This window comes from Polypterus senegalus, chromosome 4 (assembly GCF_016835505.1).
Source record: "Polypterus senegalus isolate Bchr_013 chromosome 4, ASM1683550v1, whole genome shotgun sequence".
Classification (NCBI taxonomy): Eukaryota; Metazoa; Chordata; class Cladistia; order Polypteriformes; family Polypteridae; genus Polypterus; species Polypterus senegalus.
Genome location: NC_053157.1, coordinates 121,874,002 through 121,898,478, shown reverse-complemented (window position 1 = coordinate 121,898,478; position 24,477 = coordinate 121,874,002). Strand labels below are relative to the sequence as shown.

The following is a 24,477-nucleotide window of genomic DNA, read 5'->3' as shown; positions in this document are numbered from 1 at the left end:
GTAATGACCATCAACAAAAAACAAAGTGCTAGAAAAAGCAGGAGATGATCTAATGCTAGAATGTTTAATGCATGGATAATTGATTATAGCATGTAAGCAGCACCAGTAGCCTGATAATATTAGTATTATTTATTATATAACTGATTCCTTTACTCAAGGCCACTTAACATAATTTACATACATCATTTACATACAGTTAGTTATATTTCTTTTGTTATACCAGCTGGAGCACTGGTAGGTGAAGTGACTTACTCATGGTCACACAGTGTCAGTAATTCATTTTTTAATAATTCTTTGCATTTATATAGCGCTTTTCTCACTACTCAAAGCACGCAGCAATTGCAGGTTAAGGGCCTTGCTCAAGGGTCCAACAGAGCAGAGTCTCTTTTGGCATTTATGGGATTCGAACCGGCAACCTTCCGATTGCCAGTGCAGAAGGATTACCTCATAGTTTAATGTCCTAGGTCCAAAGTCTTAACCACTGCAACACACTGCCTGCCAATATAAATATAAATATTGCATACAGAGAAGCACTTAGTTACATGCTGTAGTACTTCTCATATACCTGATTATCCTGTAAGTGAAGCCCATTATCTTATAAAGTTTCATAGGAAAAGGCAAGTAACAAAGGTAGTTTATTAATTAAAAACAATGTGTACAAAGCATTTCATAGGTTACACCATACTTACCATGATTTATGCTTTCTTTGCATTATGGTATTTTAGGATTTTCCTGGAACCTGGAATGTTTTTAGTCACTTGGTTCCTGCTTTGCATATAGAACTGATGTCAACCTAGGAACACCTCAAGGGTGCAACTGAGACATGGCAGTGACTGCTTAGTTTGAACCTGTGTTGTCATGTAATTAATAAGCTTGTACGCTTAGCTGTGCATGCTGCATTTTAATGCTTACTTAAGATGTTTAGATTTTTCTGGTTAGATGTTAGAAGGGAAATAGTAAAACATATAAAAAGTAAAATCCACAATGATAATTTTCCCCATTTCCTCTGAGTGAGTAAGTACTGAAAAATGAGTCACTTATCTTTGATGTACTATGTAATACCACCTTTTAGACCTTGCCTGATAAACCTCTATAGCCTGGATGTCGGCCTTGGTCTGTTTTCTTGTGTTATTTATCACCTTAACTGCAGATCCTTCAGTGCAAGCATAACAGTATATTCTGACAAAAATAAAACCCAAAACATATAACCATTCCAAATGCTAAATTATTGCTGATTATATTGCTGGCAATCAGCACCATGGCTGTTCGGGGTCATTCATGTGTGTACTTCTCTCTGTGCCACACACTTGTGTGCTCATTAGTAATGCATCTAAATGCTCTTCTACTTTTTGTTAGTCTTAATGCTGTACTACTCTTTACTAAGCCTATTTAGATTTTAAAAGTTTTACAAATTTAACCATTGCAGCTGGTGTGCTATGTGCCACTCTACAAATGAACAAAATGCCAAGAAGGCCATTTATAATAGTGTTACATACAGTGGGATGCAAAAGTTTGGGCAACCTTGTTAATAGTCATTATTTTCCTGTATAAATTGTTGGTTGTTACGATAAAAAATGTCAGCTAAATATATCATATAGGAAACACACACAGTGATATTTGAGAAGTGAAATGAAGTTTATTGGATTTACAGAAAGTGTGCAATAATTGTTCAAACAAAATCAGGCAGGTGCATAAATTTGGGCACCACAAAAAAGAAATGAAATCAATATTTAGTAGATCCGCCTTTTGCAGAAATTACAGCCTCTAAACGCTTCCTGTAGGTTCCAATGAGAGTCTGGATTGTGGTTGAAGGTATTTTGGACCATTCCTCTTTACAAAACATCTCTAGTTCATTCAGGTTTGATGGTTTCCGAGCATGGACAGCTCTCTTTAACTCACATCACAGATTTTCAATTATATTCAGGTCTGGGGACTGAGATGGCCATTCCAGAACGTTGTACTTGTTCCTCTGCATGAATGCCTTAGTGGATTTTGAGCAGTGTTTCAGGTTTTTGTCTTGTTGGAAGATTCAGCCCTGGCGCAGCTTCAGCTTTGTCACTGATTCTTGGACATTGGTCTCCAGAATCTGCTGATACTGAGTGGAATCCATGCGTCCCTCAACTTTGACAAGATTCCCAGTCCCTGCACTGGCCACACAGCCCCACAGCATGATGGAACCACCATATTTTACTGTAGGTAGCAGGTGTTTTTCTTGGAATGCTGTGTTCTTTTTCTTCCATGCATAACGCCCCTTGTTATGCCCAAATAACTCAATTTTAGTTTGATCAGTCCACAGCACCTTATTCCAAAATGAAGCTGGCTTGTTTGAATGTGCTTGAGCATACCTCAAGCGGCTCTGTTTGTGCTGTGGGTGGAAAAAAGGCTTCCTCTGCATCACTCTCGCATACAGCATCTCCTTGTGTAGTGCGCCAAATGGTTGAACGATGCACAGTGACTCCATCTGCTGCAAGATGATGTTGTAGGTCTTTGGTGCTGGTCTGTGGGTTGACTCTGACTGTTCTCACCATTTGTCACTTCTGTTTATCCGAAATCTTTCTTGGTCTGCCACTTCGAGCCTTAACTTGAACTGAGCCTGTGGTCTTCCATTTCCTCAATATGTTCCTAACTGTGGAAACAGACAGCTTAAATCTCTGGGACAGCTTTCTGTATCCTTCCCCTAAACCATGATGGTGAACAATCTTTGTCTTCAGGTCATTTGAGAGTTGTTTTGTGACCCCCATGTTGCTACTCTTCAGAGAAAATTAAAGGAGGAGGGAAACTTACAATTGACCCCCTTAAATACTCTTTCTCATTATAGGATTCACCTGTGTATGTAGGTCAGGGGTCACTGAGCTTACCAAGCCAATTTGAGTTCCAATAATTAGTTCTAAAAGTTTTGGAATCAATAAAATGACAACAGTGCCCAAATTTATGCAACTATCTGATTTTGTTTGAACAATTATTGCACACTTTCTGTAAATCCAATAAACTTCATTTCACTTCTCAAATATCACTGTGTGTGTCTCCTATATGATATATTTAACTGACATTTTTTATCGTTAACAACCAACGATTTATATAGGAAAATAATGACTATTAACAAGGTTGTCCAAACTTTTGCATCCCACTGTAACTAAGCATTCAAGGGTATTTACTGAAAGCTTTAGATATTGTATGTTTAAGTAAATAAAGTGAAAAGTGACGAGTGTGTTTAGGTGCTTTGTAAAATATGCAGGACATGGTGTCTCCAAAAGGCAATCATAATTTTCTAAGAAGAAATTTCAAAGTAGCTGTGATATTATAAATGATTTCATAATTTTAAAGCTTTTTAATGAAATTAATTGGTTAATATTCAATTGTATATAGTGCAAACCATGCTTGTTTTTGCATTTACTACCAAACCTAAGCACATGTTGAGCATTTGGAATATTTATACATGTTTTATGTATTTATTTTTTGTGCATTTCACTTTATATGCTGACAATAGTTTTGCTTTTAATAGCCTCTTCAGAGTCACCATAAAATCATTTGAAAAGAGCACTAAATAAAAACAATGTGGTTTTATCCCATAAAACATAAGGCTTTTCCAGTTGAATTTATTTAATGCCACATGCTTGTCATTTTTGCAGAAAACCTTTAACTCTTTTCTTTTGTTTTCCTGTAGAAATGTGCCACCGATGAATGTTTCTTCATTGAGAGACTTGAATCGAACAACTACAACACTTACCGTTCACAGAAGTATTCTGATTGGTATGTTGCACTGAAACGGACAGGACAGTACAAATCAGGATCAAAAACGAGCCTAGGACAGAAGGCTATTCTTTTTCTCCCAATGTCAGCCAAGAGTTGAAGATGCTTCATTTTGGCAGAAATTTTGGAATTCTTCATATAAAATGTGAAGGAGGAGCGGAATTCCTGCAACCAGCATTTAACCTTACTGTCTCATTTTGGTTGTCTTATAATATTTATAGAAACAAAGCTGCAACTGAGATTACACTGTAGGTTTTATAGTTTTCTTCATAAAGAAAATGTGAATATATAAACTCTTATTATACCTCTGGTATTCCTCTATATATGCTGAATTCCAGTTTAACAATATACATTTCAATAAACAAGTAAAACTGAAGAAAACAATGAGGCTACTTCAAAAAGTGTCTTCGTATGTCATATAACGAGACTGTAAGTGAAAATTGACACATTAAGAAAACACAAAATGTGTGTACAGCTCCATTTTTAACTGCATATTTGCTCGTAAGACTCTGGCAGTTCTTTGTGATATAGCTGGTAAAGTAACCCAGTGTAGATAGCTGGCAATTCTTTTACTAGCAAGTCAATCTTCTCGAACCCCTCTCTGAATCCATATAGTAAGAGCCTGGCAATTCGGTTTGTAATGGGAGTTGTATCTGTAGTCCTCACGAGCTTGACAATGTCCATCCATTCACACCTGACACACTCTTGTTGACAAAAGTTTATGTCGAATGACAACGGCTTCAGGCGGCAGATGAAGTACATGTCAGAGTTACCAAAGGCTCCTGGATGTTTATGCTGCTGCCGTATGCTCAAAAGGGACTTGAACTCTGACTTTATACCAGTTTCCTCAAAAACTTCACGGACAGCAGTATTTACTAGAAATAAAAAGAAAAGGCGGAAACATTATGAAACATGTTTATCTTTACAAATAATTAATTCAGAGGACAAAAACTAAGAAATCATGTAAAATTTATAATGATTTAAACAGTTAACATGCTTAACTTAGCAGTCCTGTGATGCCACCACAATGCACTGAATAAGTCATGACTGTAGCTTCACAGGCTTTATGAGCAGAATTTAGTACAGCGGGCTAAGTCGTTCATATATTTTATATATATATATTTATATATATATATATATATATATATATATATATATATATATATATATATATATATATATATATAATTTCTTTCTCTGTGGCTGGGCTAACCGGAGCAGGGTTACAAATGTGAATCCTGTAGGAGACCAACCTGTTGTGGTTACACTGCAGCAAGCAAGGATAAAATAACATGAACACTGAGGAGTGCAATATCATCACTATGCAATGAAGAAGACAGACAATGGTCTTCTATGCTATAGGGATGTTATTTTAGCCCACCAGGGTAACGTTTTAGGCTCATCCTCACAAGGTCATGCTTCAAACCTATTCCAATATGAATGTTTGTGGTCTTCCTGTCACTGTGAGCCACCCAAAAAGAGGTCTGATTTTTTTTTTTTTAATTCAGGCTATTGTTGCTTTAAAATATACAAAAATGCACTGTTAGCTGCAAAGTCATTTAATGGTGTTTTCAGCTAAAGTCTGTGATTAACAGTAACAAGGGAATCAGATAATTACTTATTTTACATTGTTGTGGAAAGTACATTTATTTTAATATTATAATGTTTATTTTTAAACTAATACATAATCAAGTACAAAATTAGAAATACTACATATATTTGAATTATTGTAGCTTTTGATGTTATTTATTTTAAAATGTTTTAAGTTCTTATAACTCATTAACAGTAAAGTTTTCATCTGTGTGCTATTTATGATTTTCTCTGAGCATCAACCTTACAAGTCACCCCTTGACATGCTTATCAGTGTTAATAAATATAATGATCTAGTGTAATTAATATTTGTGGTCTGAGGCTGCAATGAAATGTCTTTTTTATAAGGTTCTAATATTCATTTATTATCAGCAGCACACTGCAGTTTGATTTACAGAGTAATAAATATTGATGTGAAAGAGATGAAAATATGAAAGTCATGACCAAAAGTTTACTTGGCTACGTTTAAAGTAATAATCATATTTATTACAATGATGTTTTCTACTTTAAATAAAACCACTGCAAAGTTGAAACAGCTGGTAACAAAATTAATAGCTTATTTATGACGACACAGCTAAACTTCTATTTAAAGGCATTAATTACTTACATATTCTTTCCAGAGATTATATATATATATATAATATATATATATATATATATTTTATATATATATATGTGTGTGTGTGTGCACATGTACTAACTGTATATTTAACCATTTTTTTCTGAGTGAAAAATGAAATCCATGTAAAAAGTATAAACAAAGTTAACACACTTATTAAAATAAACATGACAGTCTTGCTGCTTTGTGATGAGACCTTAAAAAGCACACCAAACAACGCACATTCAAAATACATTAGCTGTTGTTTATTTCAATACATTTTCATTTTTAACCTCTAAAATATTACATGCAATTGGTTATGTCTTGTATTTTGCCCCATTCTACTGGGATGGTTTTCCTGATCATTGACATGCAGTAAATCATAGGGCTGGTCTATGAGAAGGATGATTGCTATGATTTCAAATATAAATAAAAATTTCATTGTAAATGGAAACGTTTGAAACAGAAACTCACATATGGTCTATAAATTGTCCCAGGATCATAAGGGAAACATGGCTCTCCTTGTGCACTAGACTTCTTGGTCATTAGATTCTAGCTCTAGTGTAAATTATTTAGTCCTAGACATTAAGCCCGTTACAATAACGGGCGCTAGAACAGTATTGCATAAACATTAGTAGGAACAGTCTATATTAAATGGCAAGGGACCTTGACCTCATTCTGTTTCTTGTCTTAATTTTTTTTTGTCAAAAATATTTTTGCAAGAAGCCTAAAGTAAAATAATAATAAAAATAAAATAGAAACGTATATGAAAATAAAGTAAGTATAATTAATATTGCCTTAGTGTAAAACTTTGCAACAATCTGTAATACACAATATATAAAGGTGATATTTAGGAAAAATTTTCTATTGTTTTTACCTCATGAAATTTTTCTATAAAGTGCCTTTAATTTTCTCTCGCAGTAATACTGGTTTGTATTTCCGTAAAATGCCTGTAATTTTCTCTGACAGTAATACAGGCTTTGATGTCCGTAATATGCCTTTAATTTTCTGTCACAACAGTGGGCAATCAGCAGAGTCTCACCAGCAACTGATGTAATGTGTGGCGTGCAGCTGATAATCGTGCCTGTGGCGTCTCCCCAGCAAGTAATTTAATGTGTGGCATGCAGCAGCTGATGGAGCCTGTGGCATCTCTCCAGCAAGTAGTGTTCAGTTCCCCAGCAAGTATTTAAATTCCGTGCTGGCATGCAGCTGATTACTGTATGTCTTTTCTCCCAGATTTTATGTGCGCGGCTGCGACTACCCAATCAGCACTCTCCCCAGCAATGATGTCCTTTATTTGCTTATCATGCGCGGCCGTGGCTAGGCCATTTACTGTGTGCCCAGCTTCCAGTGTGTGTACGTACACGGTGCCGTGAGCATGCGTGGGGCATGGTGCAATGTGTCACGTAGCCCCGCACATGTGCACTTCACCAGAAGACACACACACACACGGACATCCCTGACCCCTGGACGCACACAGGGGTTTTATTAAAGAGGATTAGGTGAAACATGGAAGGCATCAGTTACAGCTCAATCTTTTGGATATGACTGTCTCAGAAGAATATAAGAAATCTGGCAAATAAAAGAGGACTATTCAGTCCATCAGACTTGTCTGTTTAGCTAATACTAAACTTAGCTTGATACTTCTTAAAGGATGCCAAGGTTTCTGCTTCAACTGTATGGCTCAGTAGTTTGTTCCAGATTCCCACAACTCTTTGTGTAAAGAAGTGCTTCTTGGCTTCAGTTCTGAATGAACTTTCACTTAATTTCCACTGGTGTTCTCAAGTATGTGATTCACTATTAAGTTGAAAGAATTCCACTGAATCTACTTTATCAATGCCTTTGAAAATTCTGAAGACCTGGATCAGGTCCCCACACACTCTCCTCTACTCAAGACTAAATAAGAACCATTCAGAACCTTTGCTTGTAACACCTCATCAAGTCTATATTGTGAACTACTTAAGGTACTAGAGAAACACAGAGTAGACCATTTATTGTCCATTTATTGTATTCTCTAATTAAAGAAGGTATTCAATAGATAGACATTACCTGCTGAAGATTAGGTTATATGTAATGCAGTTCTGTAGACATTTTAATAAACATCCAGCCACAAAGTAAATATTGAATGTTACTTTGAGTCTGTTTTGGAAATTACAAATTTACAGTAACACCTGGTAATAATTTAACTGAAAAAGTTTACTCTTGGTGTGGGGTAGTGTGTGCACACCATCCACAAAGCTGAGGCATTGTTTTTCAGTCATTTTTATATACAGTATGTGCCTAAGCAGGGTTGCCTCACTTGTAGGAAAAAGAGGTGTGTGTGTGGTTGAAACAACCTCTGCTATTCGTATTGGAATTTAAAATATTTAGTAATGTACCTAGGGTCTGGTCAGCCCTCCAGCTGCAAGACCACTGGGTCAGAGAACCTTCTTCTTGCCCAAGACTCAATAAATGTCCTTTAAAAGGCCAGGTCTACAGGACAGCTTATAAGCCGCCTGTACGCTTTACAGCTTGCCTGCCACAGAAACATTCACTACATTTAAAAGCATATTCAAATATGTTTTCTTATTACTGCTGAACACAAAAATGAATTCCTTTTTGAATTTATTTCCATTCATTGTTTATTTTAAATGAAACAAGACAATGAGGCGTATTGTAAAGAGCCACTTTGGTACGTACTGCGTTATAACATAAGGTGACACAATGGTGTAGTGGTAGCATTGCTGCCTTGCAACAAGGAGTCTGCCATTCCCTATCTGGAGTTTGCATGATTTCCCCAAGTCTGCACAGGTTTACAAAAACATGTTGGTTAGTGGAATATTGGCATTGCTAAAGTGTAAATTCTTTTGGGCCCGATATGTGTGTGTGTGTGTTCACCCTGCAATGGACTGGCATCCTGTCCAGGATTTGTTCCTGCTTTGCACCTCATGTTTGCTAGGTTAGACTCCAGCTGTACTGTGAACCTACTGTGCATAGGCAAGTTTACAAAATGGATGGATGGATGGATTATAGCATGTATTTTGAGCACTTGTGTATGATTTACATGGTATGCTCAGTTCAGTTTATTCCACTGTAGTACTTTTTAAAATCTATTTTTATTAAATTCCTCATGCAACATCCTGAAAGGTAAACAAACATTTGAGGATAACCATTTCCTTTTTATGCTTGGGTCTGGCAAGTATATAAAACTAAGTTTAAATCAGATTCAATAAAATAAGGACAGCACGCAGAGTATTCATCAAATTTGATTCATTATTTTATGTTCAGGGCTGGCGTCTGCATTCTGCCTGTTGAGCAAGATCAGAGCCTGATTATCAGTGACCTTGACTAGAAAAAGTGGGAGGACAATCTTTACATAGCTCTCAGAAATAGTGTGACCAGATTGTTCCTTAAAAATAAAAAAAACATCATAAAGGGATTTCAAATTTTGCAGAATGTGATTTTTTTCATTACAGACAGACAGCACTTGTGATGTACACAAGCTGACCCAGTGATATACGAAAAGCCCAGGAATGTGTAATATTAAAAAGAGCTGCTAGGTTTCAGTATACTGATTTGTGAAGAACACTGTGACTAGTCTGGTCCAAGTATGTTGTCATTTACAAATCTCCCCTACAGTACAGTTTTTACTTCTAACATCAGTTTAAAATGCAGACCCGTGGGTAGAAAGTCATCTGGCATCTGATCAGTCACACAAGCCGAAAGTGATATGCACTCAGTTCAAATTTGAGATTTAGAAAATGTGCAAAGCCATCCTTTTATTGGCTCTGGGTACAACAAACGCACAGAACATAGTAGACTATAGAGCTGCACACCTGTAATCTTTTACAGAAATCATAACTAAAATGAGACTTATTTCTCACTGAAATGAAGGATTCTGAACAAACTGCTCTTCTAAACAGAACCTCAAAGTACAACTTCTATAAATATCATTCTGTTGCATAGCTAACAACATAAATATATTGCACTGAAATACAGAATCTGAAAACGGAAACTTACTGTACTTAAAAGTTTTAAGATAGGACAATTATGCGTTTAATGCAGTGAACAATATTTGTAAGTATTTCCTCATTTAAAAAACCAAGATTAAAGATTTTCTAATAACAAAAGAATTAAACGCATATAAAAATACTGACAAATTTACTTACCAATGGTTTCTCCAGGATCAGACAGCCCACCTGGAAATTTCCATGTATTTTTGGACTGAAATGAAGAGAAAAAAATATTCAAAAAATCAAACAGAAGGTGCTTAGTGCCACCATTATGTTGTTCTAGCCATTTGCATGCTATATGTTCAAAGGAACAAAATGCTGAATGTGCTTTGTTTGGATTGCAGGACAAGGTCTGGTGAAACATGCACTTGTAAAAGTTCAAACCTGAGTTAGTTAGTTGGTTGATTAATGATCTTTGTTTTTTACTTAAATGCAACTCTTTATCTTATGTCTGATATGTGTATTATTCTACTGGTCTTTTTAAAAATTATTCCACCTTTAACTATGTTAAAATAGTGTTGCTAGTTAAATTAACTAGTTTAAAAATCAACAAGCTGCTATGGTTTACTGACTGTATATTTTCTAGTTTTATATTTAAAATGTTTCTAGAATGTATTTTGCTTTTATAAAATGTCACCAATTATATTTCTTATAGGAGCTATATTTTATTATTGAGTTTGCAGTGCTGCTTTCTAATACAATTATAGTTCTTTTGAATTGTTGCATTTGTTTTTTTCTAATGATAATAAATTACTGTAAAAAGTCACAAGCAATCTATGTTTTGTGTCCATGTGGGACTTTAACAACAGCCTTAGTTCTTATACATTTTCACTGATTTCTATCTGCTTTGCTTAAAGTATTTGATGCAGCTTGTCAATGTGAAGGAAGGCTGAATTTTACATTTTAATTTAAGGTGTCTCTGATAAAGTTATTTACTACCCTTTTATTTAATATGTAAATAAAAATGTTAAAATGTATTCTTATCTTGTAAATCTATCACTAAGGGCATCAGCAAAATGTAAAATAATACTAATAATATTAAAATACATAACTCTATTAACACAGACCATAGCTGGTATCTGTTATTGGAACATTTTCGTGTTAGGGACATGATATAAGAGGGACTGCCCTGTGAGGGTTTTAAAATACACCGGTAAAGGGGTGAGATAAGGACAAATAAACTACGAAACCATTTTTGAAAGCCCAATATGCAAAGCACAGATGACGTCAACAAAGTAACCAAAAGAGTATCCAGAAAAGCCCATCTTAACACTTACAACTCAAGTCACGATTCCAAATAAATAAGTGTTGTACAGTTTCTCAATAAATAAATAATCCAATAAACAATCCAAAAAAATCAGTAATCATTGTGGAGATAAAAGCAGTTAATAAGCATATCCTTCCATAAATAAACAGGTTAATATCAAGACTAAAACCTAAGAGTTAAAACTGTGTTATTTTCTTCTTTGCTCCCGTGTGCCTCAGTGCATCTTTCTCTCCCGAGTCCCCAGCTTACCCACTGCATCTCTTCAATGAGGCTAAGATACCAGCAAGTGCAGTCATCCATTAAATGGCTTGCCTCCCTGTCACCTCAACTGGTCACTGCCGGGATGCCCAATGCTAGGCTCCATCATCCCACCACCATCGTGCTGGCATTTGCAGGACAATCCTCTAAGCCAATCAGTCGCTATTCCCTTGAAGCTCAGCAGTAGCAACCTGCCCCTGGAGTGCTGTTCCTCTTGCTGAACGCGGGGTCTGCTCCTGACTGCCTTGACTCCTCTCTACTGCACTCCCATCCTACTATTTTTCTTCTTCTTAACCATCTCTGTTCCTTGATTTTCTCTCACCTCCTTTTTATTCTGCTCTTGATCCTTCCACTGTACTACTCAGACTTCTCTTTGTGGGTGCAGGCGCTTTGCTTAACGACCCACAGACCATTAATGAAGAAACCGGATGAGCTGATTGTGTTCATATCTGAAAGCGCAATCAACCAATTTCCCCATTAAAAATTCCATGGCTTCATGGCTCTTAAACAGCATGCACTCACACCCACCAAACCTGAGCCATACTTTTCTTATTGCTAAAACCAAGCACTGCCACAGACACCACCTTCTCTCAATCACATGACTCGATTCTTTTTTAATGGTTCATATTCAGTTTTTCAGTTTGACTGTTCAGATTGATATTAATGAAACAGTGCACCTCATGCCCATATTTTTCTGAGAGTTTTGCAAACATTGATTGACATAAGAATGATAACTCCATCCATCTATCCATTTTCTAAACCTGTTTATGTTGAACAGGGACGCGGGAAGGCTGGAGCCAATCCCACCAAGTTTCACGCGCAAGGCAAGAACAATCCTTGGATAGGGTGCAGGTTGAGTGTCCCCTCACCATTCTGAATGACAACAGAAAGTATGTGACAATTGAGCTGTGTTGGGTGGTGACAGTGCCCCAAATTTATTAGTAAGCCTACCAACTTTGCTTTCTTTCCAGTGGCTTATTGTGTCATCCATCTTGATTATTAACATATAGATATGATATACAGTAGGCCGCATAAACATTGACATAAAATTAGTTGGGAAGTTTACATTTCCAGATAATTCTGATTAAAGCATTCAAATACAGTTCACATTTTCTGATTCAGGCATTCAAATACAGGTCACATTCAATTTGCATATGTCTGTTTTAGATTTAATACAGTAGTATGTAAGAAATTGGTCTAAATCCAATCTGAAAAGAGAGGATTCCAAGTGTTTTATTGTTGTTAACACTTGTCTAAAAAGACTGCATTAATATCACATGTTGCTCTGCTCAAGCAGAATGACTTTTATTTTGGGACCATAAGATGAAACAAGAACAAAATGGAGCATGTGCTGGCGTCAAACTAAAGAGACATGAGACAAAAATCAGAATTGTACACTGGAAAGTCAGAAATAAAAAATAAAAATACTGAGAATCTCACATTGTCTTATAGTTTTATCCAAAACGTGGATGACTGAATGGCACATAAATGACCATTTTTAAAGGTCATGCCAATGATATCATTCAAACACACTCTTGAGGACTTCTGGGAGGTTGCTCTGGCAATATTCAAAAAATTGCACAATTTTGAACAGGCAATGGTGGACTCAACGGTACCTGGTAGACTGAACATGGATACATTGATAAGTCGTCCAAGGATAATCCAGACAAATGAAGACACCCACTGTCAGCAAGAGGTAGGTGCAATAAGTGCATAGTGCTTTTATTAAAACAATCCAGCTCAAACAAGAGTGTGAACAATGCAGTGCTCTTCAACACTATATATATATATATAAAATCTAACGTTTGTCTGTATGTCTGTCCTCTTTTCATGAGAGAACTACTTAACGGATTAAGATCTTTTTTTTTTATATAATTTGCTTGAGCATTCTGGTTAATTTTGCGACTTCTCTCATTGCGCGAAGTATCATAATTTGCACTAATTCCAGACAGAGGCTGTGGGCCGTGGTGAGGGGGATGCGTGACATCTGGAGTGGGGAGTCAGGCTGGGCCCTCCTCACTCATGCGCCAGGCTCTGTTCAAATCACTCTACCTCTGGCCACGTTTTGGGGCAGACCTTGCCTCCGCTTAGCAAGCGATACTTGTTTGTTTATTGATTTTTAAAGTTTGTCCTGTTTCACTACTACGCAGACAGAGGGACAGGCTAGTAATAAATAAATAAATGGTTTATAAAAACAAAGTGCAATGTGAAGGTTAACAAGTTCAGTAAATAAATCTAATAAAATGAGTTTAAAATTTAGAGAATGTTCTTCTTTTAAAAAGTCAAGCTCCAGTTCAACTTTCCAAAATTATTGTGTCTTTTCTGCTTATCGCATCAGGACCTTGAAGTAAGAGGGGATGCCACTGTGGTGTCTGAGCATAGAACCCTAGAACGCAAATGCTCATTTGTGATTGGTCTGAAAAATTGATGGGAACTTTGTTTTTTTCTTTAATCTGTGATGCATCTTGGGTGGTTCTAGTAGAAAACAAGAGGAAAATGGAAGAGTGAGCATCTCTGAGGTTTGAGAGAAATATAAGTTTGTTTGTTTGAATGAAAAGTCTGTTGTCCATGTCTTCTAAATAAAACTGTGAGATCCACTTGGTGGGTAAACAAAGATAGAACAGTCACTCTCCATCATCTTCTCCTTTTGATCTCAGTCTCTCTCTCTCCATTCTTTTATCATTCTTCCTAGACATTCTAGTCAGGTTCCTTCGTCTACCTTCTACCTGTGGGTGCAGGCTATCTGCCAAAAAGCCTGGTTTATACTTACCATGAGAACCTAGCACACAGATCACACCGCAGAACACGTCCATGATGAAAAACCAAAATGCATTTATTCTTGTTGTAGCCTTTTTCGATCACCATATTGATATTCTTACTGCCAGTAAGTGACAGCATTTGGTCAGTGTCACAAGCCTAATAATGTCACAGCACATGATGTGAGACAGAAGAATTGTGCCCACTTTTACTGACTTTAAGAGGAAGAAAAGGAGAAGGTGGAGACTCAGACCTATTAACCAAAAGCAGTGAAGGAAGTGTGAGTATAATATTCTTGGAAGTGGAGGACCTACATGATGAGCAGATGCATTTCCGATGTTTTTGCATGTTGTACTTGCATTTTGATGACCTGTTCTGTTATATTCAGCCTTTCATTCATCATTTTGGGACACACATAACCAGCTTCTCCTTGAAATTCACCATTATGGTAACATGGCTGCCATGCCACATAGTTACAAAAATTTCCAAACAGGGGTGTGTCTCCAAATCTGACATCATTTTTGCTGCATGGCTCTGAGTATAAACTAGGCTTAACGAGATACTGAGCGCCAATGGGCAACAGATGAATTAACTGCACAAGTGCGCAAAAATCAACTCGCTGTCACCACTGTAACTCGCTGCTACTGCACAGCGGTGTGCTGGACCCACAAGGCTGGGCTTAGCCACACCATCCACTTTTAATTAAGAAAAACAGCACAGTCACCATGGTCCCCTCTATACCACAGCATAAGATGCTAAAAAATTACAAGGTAGAATGAAATAAATGTCCTAATCAAATTCTTCGACCACAGAAACCCCAGAACAGCCACCAAGAGGTTCCAAAAATCCTCTGGAAAGTGTAAAAGAAATACATGCAAGTGGACAAATTAGAATTGAGCTGCAATGCGAATGTGGCGTTTGAGGTTTAATTATGCTGTGAGTCAAGCCGCACTGATCAACAGCGCTTCTAGCTTTACGTTTCAAGCTCAGTGTAATATGGGACATTTTTAGTTCAAAGATCAACAAGTTACAACATTACACTTTCAGGGCAGAGGATGCCTTGTGTTACTGACTGCTGACTTCTTCCATTTAAAAGTAAATGTTGTACATTCCATATAAGGAAAAAAATTAAAAAGTACATTGAAATAAACATGTGGGAGAAGCCTGGTCAGATGATGTTTCAATAATCCTTATTGTTGTCAAAGTGCTGGTGGAATGTGATCTTGGAGAGAAGATCCTGGAGAAGGTGTTACTTTTCTTTTTAATTAAAAAAGGAAGCATGAACTCCGAATGCCATTATCTACTTTGTGAAGGCACTTCAAGTGATAGAGTTACAAGAAAGAATTCATCTTCACAGAGGCACATTAAACTTAATACTAATTTTTTTTTTTTAACCAGTTTTACATATTTAGATACAATGTATGCTTTAATGGCAAACACATGATAAGGCACTACCAGTTGTCCATAGCCACTGAAACTGTATTTAGTATATAACACTTCCATGGCACTAAATATATAGTTGACCCCAGTGTTTCTCAACCATTGTACTGTCATGACCCAGTTTTTTACATGCCAGTATGTTTGTAACCCACTTTAGAGTCTCCTATGGTGAATTTAGTGTGATAATCTGTGCGGGTGGAGTAAGATGATCCCCCTCAGTGAATTGAGTTTAATTGTAAAAGCATTGGGATGGAGGGCCTGCGAGGTCACCAGAGAGTGTTAGAGCATTAGATGAATCAAGCATGATGGTCAAAGCAATTCCTTTTTTGTGATTCAAGCACAACTGTCAGGACAGGGTTTGGGGAGGTTGTCCAAGATTGGTCTCAAATCATCTGTGATTCTGCTGCTGTGAATTGAGCACAATTGTTGGATTAGTGGGAGGGGAGGTGGCAGTGTTTCACACAGGTTTGGCTGTGGCCCACTTGCAATGTCATCACAGGTTGGGAAATGCTGTTTCAATTAACTGACTTACCCCAAACAACACCTTGATAACCTTGACCCCTTATATGTGTCTTTACTGTCAGTCATCTCAGTTTAACAGCTTCACAGGTAGGGTTTGAGTATAATAGTTATTATATTTTCAAACTACCAAAACAAAAGCTCTCTGCAAGGTAATTGCTTCGTTTCTAGACTATGTCTCAGACTGCCTACTACTACTGCTGTTAACGGCTGAAAAGATGGTGGGCTAAGCACAGAATTCGTGTTTCAACCAAATATCCTAACTTTACTTTGCAACCATGAGTAGACCCATCACAAAAATACCTGTAGGCTAAATATTTTAAGAAGCACTATTCTAGTGTATCACTTGTGGCACGACTAGCCATTTCAAATTCACATTTATTGCCATGGGTACACAGTATAATGATTTTCTTACTTTCTTGACTCCAAAGGACTAGTGACAGTAATAAAACACAAACAAGACAGATCAGCAATGTAGTTTTACTTCAGGTGGAATCTGATGATAATATTTTGAAAGAGACAATATAGTTTCAAATTGATTTAAAATCAAAGTAATATTTTTTCTATAATTTTCAATTTAAGTTTAAAGTCAAAAATTCATACTTTCAGATCGCCACAGGTATGATTTTGGTTGTAAAAGTGAAAGAACAGTGTGCCTTCCAAAAACATCAGATTAATGTTTAATTAGTCAAAAAACAATTCATTAATGTCCATTCAAAATAGCAAATAGCTCAACAAACAAATAATACTTTAGAAACAAAAGGACAATCAATATTAAAGGCCAAGGAACAAAACGTGCCATAATAATACAATAAGGGCTAAGCAATACAAAAGGCCAAGATATAAAAATATTATAATAAAAAATTCCAAGTAATCAAAAAGATCAAAATCCTACAAAACAGCCAGGCAAAATAAAAAAGGTCAAGATTAAAGAATTCAAAACATGCTTATATATGATAGCCTCAGAGGCCTGCCCTAATGGAAGTGCTTCTACAGAGACAGTGGGACCTGCCCCTGTGGTCTACCCATCTAAAATAAAAGGCAGGCACAAAAATATCCAGTATTAAATAAAGAAAATAACAGTTGCAGAAAATTCCTAAACTAAAATCCACAAATAATAAAATTTCACAAAAGACACTGATACCTACAAATCCTAGAAACACCCGTGGATCAATAGTGTCAGCTTAAACTTATTAGGTCTCCCACAAGCTACTCCACTGTAACATACATGACTCAATTTATGGACTGTGAAAGGGCAGCCCCAGCCTGTCCTTTGAAATCATTTACATTTGGGTCTGCTTACTTTGAACGGGGATTCCCCACCCTCCCTGCTGTCCAAAATTCTTTACATATATATTCACATCTGCAGACTTTAAAGGAGGACCACATACAACTGACCTAAAGCACGAAAAGCAATACTTGAGTGAATGACGTAAACCAATGAAAATCGTAAACATCTAATAATGATAATATATACTCAAATGTCACATTACTCCTATTGATTACCCATTTTAATTCAACAGAATTGACATTCCTGAAAAATTATGCTTTGCAATGACCATGAACAAAAAACAAAGTGCTAGGAAAAGCGTGTAAAGTGTGATACTTTTGGACATATGGATTTGTATCCATTATTGGCTGTAGAATTTCTAATACGTAAGATCGTTTAACTCTTTTGATTCTTTGTTGCATCGCTTCTCCATGATCATAATTATAAACCTGACCGAATTTTGTTTTCTTTGAAATTAAACTTGTAGCAGCTTTAATTGTTGCGGGACCACAGATTCTCATAGCATATGGTCCTGAATCATGTAAATCTACATTTTGAGCATTGATTGATGTGAACGTGAACAGATTATTGTAGATTCAGATATTTTGCCTATAGTGTTTGTGGATTTCAATTTCACCAAATAACAAATCTTTTATTTCTTGCGGATATGCCTCTTCATTGGGAAGAAACACTACTTTTCTCTGATGGCAACACGAATTAGACAATCTACAAGTCTCAGACTTAAACCTTAAAGCCTAACAATATGTTATATAACCTACAGTTAAGTCCATAAATATTTGGACAGAGACAACTTTTTTCTAATTTTGAGTTTGTACATTACCACAATGAATTTTAAATGAAACAACTCAGATGCAGCTGAAGTGCAGACTTTCAGCTTTAATTCAGTGGGGTGAACAAAACGATTGCATAAAAATGTGAGGCAACTAAAGCATTTCTTTAACACAATCCCTTCATTTCAGGGGCTCAAAAGTAATTGGACAAATTAAATAACTGGAAATAAAATGTTCATTTCTAATACTTGGTTGAAAACCCTTTGCTGGCAATGACAGCCTGAAGTCTTGAACTCATGGACATCACCAGATGCTGTGTTTCCTCCTTTTTAATGCCCTGCCAGGCCTTTACTGCAGCGGCTTTCAGTTGCTGTTTGTTTGTGGCCCTTTCTGTCTGAAGTTTAGTCTTCAACAAGTGAAATGCATGCTCAATTGGGTTAAGATCAGGTGACTGACTTGGCCATTCAAGAATTTTCCACTTCTTTGCTTTAATAAACTACTGGGTTGCTTTGGCTTTATGTTTTGGGTCATTGTCCATCTGTATCATGAAACACCGCCCAATCAATTTGACTGCATTTAGTTGGATTTGAGCAGACAGCATGTCCCTGAACACCTCAGAATTCATTCGGCTGCTTCTGTCCTGTGTCACAACATCAATAAACACTAGTGTCCCAGTGCCAGTGGTAGCATTGCACGCCCAAACATCACACTGCCTCCACTGTGTTTTACAGATGATGTGGTATGCTTTGGATGATGAGCTGTTCCACGCCTTCTCCATACTTTTTTCTTGCCATCATTCTGATAGAGGTTGATCTTGGTTTCATCTGTCCAAAGAATGTTTTTCCAGAACTGTGCTGGCTTTTTTAGATGTTGTTTAGCAAAGTCCAATCTAGCCTTTCTATTCTTGAGGCTTATGAGTGGCTTGCGCCTTGCAGTGTACCCTCTGTATTTACTTTCATGCAGTCTTCTCTTTATGGTAGACTTGGATATCGATTTGCCTACCCCCTGGAAAGTGTTGTTCACTTGGTTGGCTGTTGTGAAGGTGTTTCTGTTCACCACAGAAATGATTCTGTGATCAACCACCACTGTTGTCTTCTGTGGATGTCCAGGTCTTATTGCGTTGCTGAGTTCACCAGTGCTTGCTTTCTTTCTCAGGATGTACCAAACTGTAGAATTTTGCCACTCATAATTTTGTAGCAATTTCTCGGATGGGTTTTTTCTGTTTTCGCAGCTTAAGGATGGCTTCTTTCACCTGCATGGAGAGCTCCTTTGACCGCATGTTGTCTGTTCACAGCAAAATCTTCCACATGCAAGCACCACACTTCAAATCAACTCCAGGACTTTTATCTGCTTAATTGATAATGACATAATGACGGACTTGCCCACACCTGCCCATGAAATAGCCTTTGAGTCAATTGTCCAATTACTTTTGAGCCCCTGAAACGAAGGGACTGTGTTAAAAAAAAATGCTTTAGTTGCCTCACATTTTTATGCAATCGTTTTGTTCACCCCACTGAATTAAAGCTGAAAGTCTGCACTTCAACTGCATCTTAGTTGTTTCATTTAAAATTCATTGTGGTAATGTATAGAACCAAAATTAGAAAAAAGTTGTCTCTGTCCAAATATTTATGGACCTAACAGTATGTCCATATATTCAATCTCTTTTCGTTATTATTTCCGTTATTACACCGAGTAATAATCTCCCCTTTGTTTGCGCTGATCTTTACTATCATTTTTTTTAGACTATCGAATTTTAGTACTGTCATTTTCTCTAACCTGCTCTTCAGGTGCATCGTGCCAACATTTTTGAACCTCTTTATAGCGTTCTACTTTGTCATCTACTATTTGTCTTTTATTTCCAACCCCAGGCGTGGTTAAAGCACAGTCTCGTCTCGGGGGATTTGAAATTATCTCTCTGAAAAAGTCACATCTCATCCCAGTCTAAAAAGTCTTGTCTCGTCCCAGGATTTTTTTATATAGAGAAACAATTTTAGTTTTAATTTTTTGATAGGTTTCTGTTAACTTCTAGTTTGGTTCCTACATTGGGATTAGTCAACTGTTTGCTTAACTGATTTCGACACTCACAATATTTTTGTTCAGCATAACCTAATCTTTCTTACTATTGTCCCAGTTGCCAGCAAAACACCACCTTATTGTAGAACAATTTTGAGTTCAATGATTGTACGCCTACCACCTCCTGAGGCAGATAATTAACCCAGCGCCACCATGATTCATCATTGAAGATGAAGCTTTTGTGTTTGCATTCAGTGCCAGAGGTGATGAGCCTTAGATGTCAACTTAGTGTTCTTTGTAACCATTATGTAAGGTGTTTCCTTGCTTTCATATCTGCAGGGCCTACTCCAGCTTTACTGAATTACTTCTATTTGTGCACAACTTGGAGGATTGTGGATTAATGGAGGGTAAGGAGTTTACTTTTGTATCTGTTTCAAACTGATGAGCTTGATTCACTGTGAGTAGTCTACATGTCCACTCTATGTTTGTGTACAGTTCATCTAAGTACCGAAATTTTCTCACATAATATAACGATATGTACACTAGGATAACTAACATAAATATATCCTGTGATGGACTGGTATCCCACCCAAGGCTGATTCCTGTCTTTTGCCTAATGCTGTTATTATATTTTTTGACACCCTACACACTGTATTAAACTAAATGGATTGAAAATAGACATGAATGGAATAATAAGGTTATTAAAATGTACCTGAGTTTGTGAAGTACTGCAGTAGGAATATGCTCATGCAGGCATATAATGAAGGATCTTTATTTCAATGTTACAACGGACATGCTGTAATTTTCTTTGAAAATATAATGGAAATCCAAAGAAGGCGAAGACAAGCAGTCCCTTGTTTTATAAATGCAGGTAAAAGCCTAAAGCTAACATTTTATAAATAAATGCAGTGGCCATTCAGCGTAATTCAGTTTAGCATTTGCAGCTCAAATAGCTTCTTTTCAGGAGTATTATCTGCTTGTGTGAAGCAGGACCCTTCTTTAACTTCACTTTGTTTGCCAAAGAAAGAATATGGCCTGAGGCCAGGCCTTGTGCTCAGGGCCCCATTTCCAGTAAGTATGGAGCTCACGGCAGCAAAAATAATTTGCTGACTCTCCACCACACTCCCTATACTGCTTCAAATCTGGAAACAACAAAGACTTGAGCATTAATATATTGCTTTGGTAAATATATTAACTTTACTGCAGTATCGGCCTTGAGGATTTCTCAGTTGTACACAGGTCTGGTTGCTGTTTAGTTGTAAACCCCCAACTACATCTTGAATTAAACTACAGACGAAGGACAAGGAAGCTCTCTGTGGTTTTAATTAGGTCCACTGATGTAAAATGATCTTAATTATTTACACATGCTTTGAGACAAATATAAAAGTTGGTGGGGGTTAAAAACGTTTTCCATTTATCTTGGCTGGTAATATCTAACAAACTTTAATATTTATATTGTATTGTTTAAATAGTTTTATGAAGTAATATAAATAAGCACTAGCAATATCACTTTTTAAAAGAAAATCCTACTGGATAGAAAATGTTAGTAAGACAGTCCTAAAATACACTAGTTTTTTTTTTTAATTCCAGTGGTAGAGTGTGTATTAATAAACTTAAACCAAAATCTTTAACCACACTTTAACCAACACAACAAATGAGACTTCCTTTGTCGGTTAAATGAAGCTTTATATTTTTAAATATCCCCTCCTTGCTTTAATATAGAACTAGAATGCAACAAAACGTCAGTTAAACTAAAACTGCATGCAAATAGGAATGAGCCTTAGAATTTCCAATAATGCAATAGCCCTAAGTCTCTGAAAACTATAAATCTATGTATATGTAACCCTTTTGACCTAAGCCCCCAAAATCCACAAGGGTTATCCTTAGTATGTTTGACTGTAAAGCAGTGATACCTGTCGTTGAGTTCTTTATATCCCTGATTTAGTTATAAACTTATATTCTCAGTTATGAATGACTCCATGAGTAAATTGTTTGTAAACAGACAAAAAAAAAAGATTTTAAAATATTTGTACTGTAAAAACAATAACAACTCACAGAATAAATGGAATTAGATGGAAAAAAATTAAAAACCAAACATTTTGTGAACTGATAAAAGTTACTTTAATTGTACAATCTTTTTTGATGTGTAGCTTTGTAATAAGCCTCAGCCTTTGAATTTTTATTGCTTTGTCCCAATGACAAATCTTTGTATTTGACTATAAAGCAAGGATTGATTAAATTATCATCAAATATTTTATGTCCTCTGATTCAGTGTAAATGTAGTTTTTCATTCATACTAGGTGCTATGTTAAATAATATTAGACTATAATGATATTACTGTAAAATATAATAGGGGAAGTTTGTGTACAAAGCAGACAATACAAAACAAAAATAAATCATTTTAAAATAAAATAAAATCCTTATTAAACTAAAAAAGTAAATTTGAGTTTGTGCTGCTCTTAGTTACCAGTTTATGCATTATATGCCCATTAGCTGTGTCACTGATACTTACTGTTACACACATAAAGAGCTTTATGTAACATATTGTATACAAGTCTTGCATGATTTCACATCACAACAGACACACTTTTTATTTGCACAGTGCTACTGCAAAGAATGGTGACTCACTCAGGCAGAACACAATACCAAGCTCCACCTCATGACTGGCTCAGCAACAAAGCACAGCTGTATATATATTTTTTTTACACACAGAACTAAAATTAAAAATATATGTGAAAATGGCAAAAAGTAGGCAAGACAAATGATCAATGCAAATAAACTTACAAAGTAACTTCAAACATATCAGAAGTGTCACGTTTGATGTTTTTTTTTTGCTCATTTTTGTAACATTTATTTATGTTAATGTTGCTTTTGTCGAGTGTGTGAATTATTCTTTGTATCTGATCTTGCCCCTCAGAAGGCAGGGTCATCTGCCAATCACTGCCAGGAACTGCCTCCACCCTATATATTTAGAGAGTCTTCCACAGTTCCTCATGGTTCATTTTATAGCGAATGCACTCTGGGAGTTTTGGTGAGTTCTTGTACCTTTACTGTGCTTTGTTAAAGTTTGGGATTTGTTAATCTTCTTGCTCTGTTTTTTTGACTTTGCTTCTGGATTGCATTTTGGGTCTCTGTTCACCTGGATTGCCTTTATTTTGTCTTTTGTGCTCCATGGAACGTTTGTGTATGTAAAAGTATTTTGTGAAAAGAAAGCTTATATTCTATAAAGATTTTTCAAAGCACTTTTTGTGTCTAGTCGGGGATTATGATGGTGTTCCCATGTGGGAGTTATTGGAAGTGACTTTTGGAACTTTTTTGTGAATTTTGTGTTTTGGGACTACTAGTTCACAACAACAAGTGTCCGAGATTACAGACATTGTCAATGAAAAGACTCAAATAAAATGTTTTCTGTTCTATATTGCTTAGGAAAAGCATGGAGGTGACACAGCCAACACAATGAAGTTGGACTGGGAGAAGTTGGCACCAATAGCCTTACATCTGGCTGGATGAAAAACATTGTACTCCATATTTTGTTTAGATAAAAAATTAAAAAAAAACAGGCCTTTGAATTCAAAGGCCATTTCAGTGTGACAATCCTTTGCCAAAGGGATTGAGACTATATTTTACAATCTTTCTAGTGATAATTGTAGCAGGTTACTGAAGCAGCAGATTCTATATTTTTTGAGAATTGAAGTGTCTTGTTTAAGCAAACAAATATATAATAAAAACAGTAAAAATATGGGCACAATGAGCATGACAGCTATATCGGCGTCAATATACTCAGTCAGAAACGGTTAATTAGAGGCAATACAATTAGCTCACTATCAGGGTGACAAAAGAGAGCCAGTAGTGCAATCGATACTCTATAGAGAAAGTGCTCAGAAACAATAAAAAGTGTTTTTCAAGCAGTCCTACAAGTACCCCAGGCTATTCTAAATTTTGTTTAATCTCACCACTTACTGTATTTAGGTTCATGTGTACAAAGTGCAGTAGAAATTTTTACTTGCATGTGCTAATCTAAATGCAACATGTTGGCACTCTCCGGTGCAATAAATATTGAGGATTAACTACCTTGCCTCAAAATGTATCTCTTCTTTACCTGAAGAATTTCAGAACATGCTTGTCATAGCACTACAAATGCAGACTTCTTAAGTCATCATAACTAAAGAAGAATAAAAAGACTAATGACAACTATAAACAGAATGCCTGTTCACATTAGTATTCCATAAACT

At 36.3% G+C, this 24,477-nt stretch overlaps 2 protein-coding genes across 3 annotated transcripts in view; one reads left to right on the top strand and one right to left on the bottom strand.

Moving 5' to 3' along the window:
* fgf2 (fibroblast growth factor 2) overlaps window positions 1-3,872 on the top strand; it is a 51,878-nt gene extending 48,006 nt beyond the window's left edge. The window contains exon 3 of the mRNA XM_039751228.1: window positions 3,665-3,872. Coding sequence (XP_039607162.1) covers window positions 3,665-3,850 — 186 coding nt within the window. The 3' untranslated portion in view covers window positions 3,851-3,872. The remainder of the gene's footprint in view (window positions 1-3,664) is intronic.
* Window positions 3,873-4,215: 343 nt separating this feature from the next.
* The window catches only part of nudt6 (nudix (nucleoside diphosphate linked moiety X)-type motif 6), a 64,058-nt gene continuing 43,796 nt past the window's right edge, over window positions 4,216-24,477 (bottom strand). For both annotated transcript variants that reach the window (XM_039751223.1, XM_039751224.1), the window contains 2 exons: window positions 10,087-10,141; window positions 4,216-4,625 (listed from right to left, as the gene is read on the bottom strand). In XM_039751223.1, coding sequence (XP_039607157.1) covers window positions 4,234-4,625; window positions 10,087-10,141 — 447 coding nt within the window. In that variant the 3' untranslated portion in view covers window positions 4,216-4,233. The remainder of the gene's footprint in view (window positions 4,626-10,086; window positions 10,142-24,477) is intronic.